Raw genomic sequence first — 1,398 nt, 5'->3', positions numbered from 1 at the left:
ATATATATATATATATATATATATATAATATATATATATATGTGTATGCACCATAAATTTATGTGTATGGACTCTGTATGTGTGTACACCCATACATTAATATACACACTAGACACAGTAACAGATTAAAATACCACTCTGTACAGCATTTATAACAAGTGAAGTTTGCTTTCAAACAATATTGTTTTGAGTATAGTTCCATTCTGTGGCACCCTGGGCATGTGTTTTATAACCCTAGGCTGACTAGGACTTGTAAGTAGATTTGGTTTAAGGGAACTGAAAGAAGCCCGCTCTGTGTGTGTGTGTATGTGTGTCTGCTTGTCTTGACACAACTAGATAGTTGTAAGTGGGTGTATCTGTCATACAAGAGGTATCATTCATTTCTAGTATTGTGGAAATGTTGATTATGGGTGAAATATCACCTTGATTAGACACAAGTGACAATAAGAAAGGAATCCAGCCATGTAATTATGGAAAACAATGATGATGATACGAATGTGGAATGACAGTTGCTGTAACATTTTGCCTCTGAGAAACACAGGGCATTAACTTAGAACACTGGTGAATTGCCAGACATAGTGGTTTGACCTGATTTTGTTTCCTCAGTGACAACTACATTAGACATTCTAAGCCAAGGCCAAAATGCCTGTTCTGATAAAGAAATTGGCAAACAAAAGTTTTACTGATACATGCAAAAACTAGACAGGCTTGAATTAAATTAATATACACACTTGAAACAGCATTACTTTAGAATACTGGTGAACATGAAATATATATGAATGATATGATGATGACTGAAGTGAGTGGAGTGATGGATGGAGGGGATATGGGCACAGGTAAAGCGATGATGATGGACCAAAGCTTAGTGAAGGATGGGTAGTGGTAGAATGATGGTGGGGTATGTGGGACAGCCATTCATAGTTTGTGAGCTTTGTAGGCCATGGAGTGATGAGAGATAAAGGGGTATAAGCGATAAAGGGATGACATGATCGAGTTAAATGGAGTGATTGGTGAAACATATGTAGATATACTATATATATGTATTATGCATGTATAAGTACAATCATTCTACTGAAGAGGGCATATATATCAAAAAGTCTCTAACATTTGAATAAATAAATGAAATAATCCCATGTCATGCCTTTACCCCTTTTGGTTTATCCCTGATTATTTCTAATTGGTATTTTCTCTCTGTCTTCTTTTCTAGGGGAGCTTTCTCAATTGTACGGAGATGTGTTCAGAAGTCTACAGGACTGGAATTTGCAGCTAAAATTATTAACACGAAGAAACTCTCCGCCAGAGGTAAGTGACTGATTTTTAAAACTAACTACACCAGTTTGTTTTTTTTATATATATATATATATATACATACATATATATATATATATATATATATAT

At 34.6% G+C, this 1,398-nt stretch overlaps 1 protein-coding gene across 19 annotated transcripts in view; it reads left to right on the top strand.

Moving 5' to 3' along the window:
- Window positions 1-1,398, top strand: part of LOC106874089 (calcium/calmodulin-dependent protein kinase type II delta chain) — a 343,297-nt gene that overhangs the window by 17,695 nt on the left and 324,204 nt on the right. For all 19 annotated transcript variants that reach the window (XM_052967902.1, XM_052967919.1, XM_052967916.1 and 16 more), the window contains exon 2: window positions 1,208-1,302. In XM_052967902.1, the coding sequence (XP_052823862.1) occupies window positions 1,208-1,302 (95 nt within the window). The remainder of the gene's footprint in view (window positions 1-1,207; window positions 1,303-1,398) is intronic.

The sequence above is a fragment of the Octopus bimaculoides genome, chromosome 5 (genome assembly GCF_001194135.2).
Source record: "Octopus bimaculoides isolate UCB-OBI-ISO-001 chromosome 5, ASM119413v2, whole genome shotgun sequence".
Taxonomy (NCBI): domain Eukaryota; kingdom Metazoa; phylum Mollusca; class Cephalopoda; order Octopoda; family Octopodidae; genus Octopus; species Octopus bimaculoides.
This window is presented reverse-complemented; position numbering and strand designations above follow the sequence as displayed.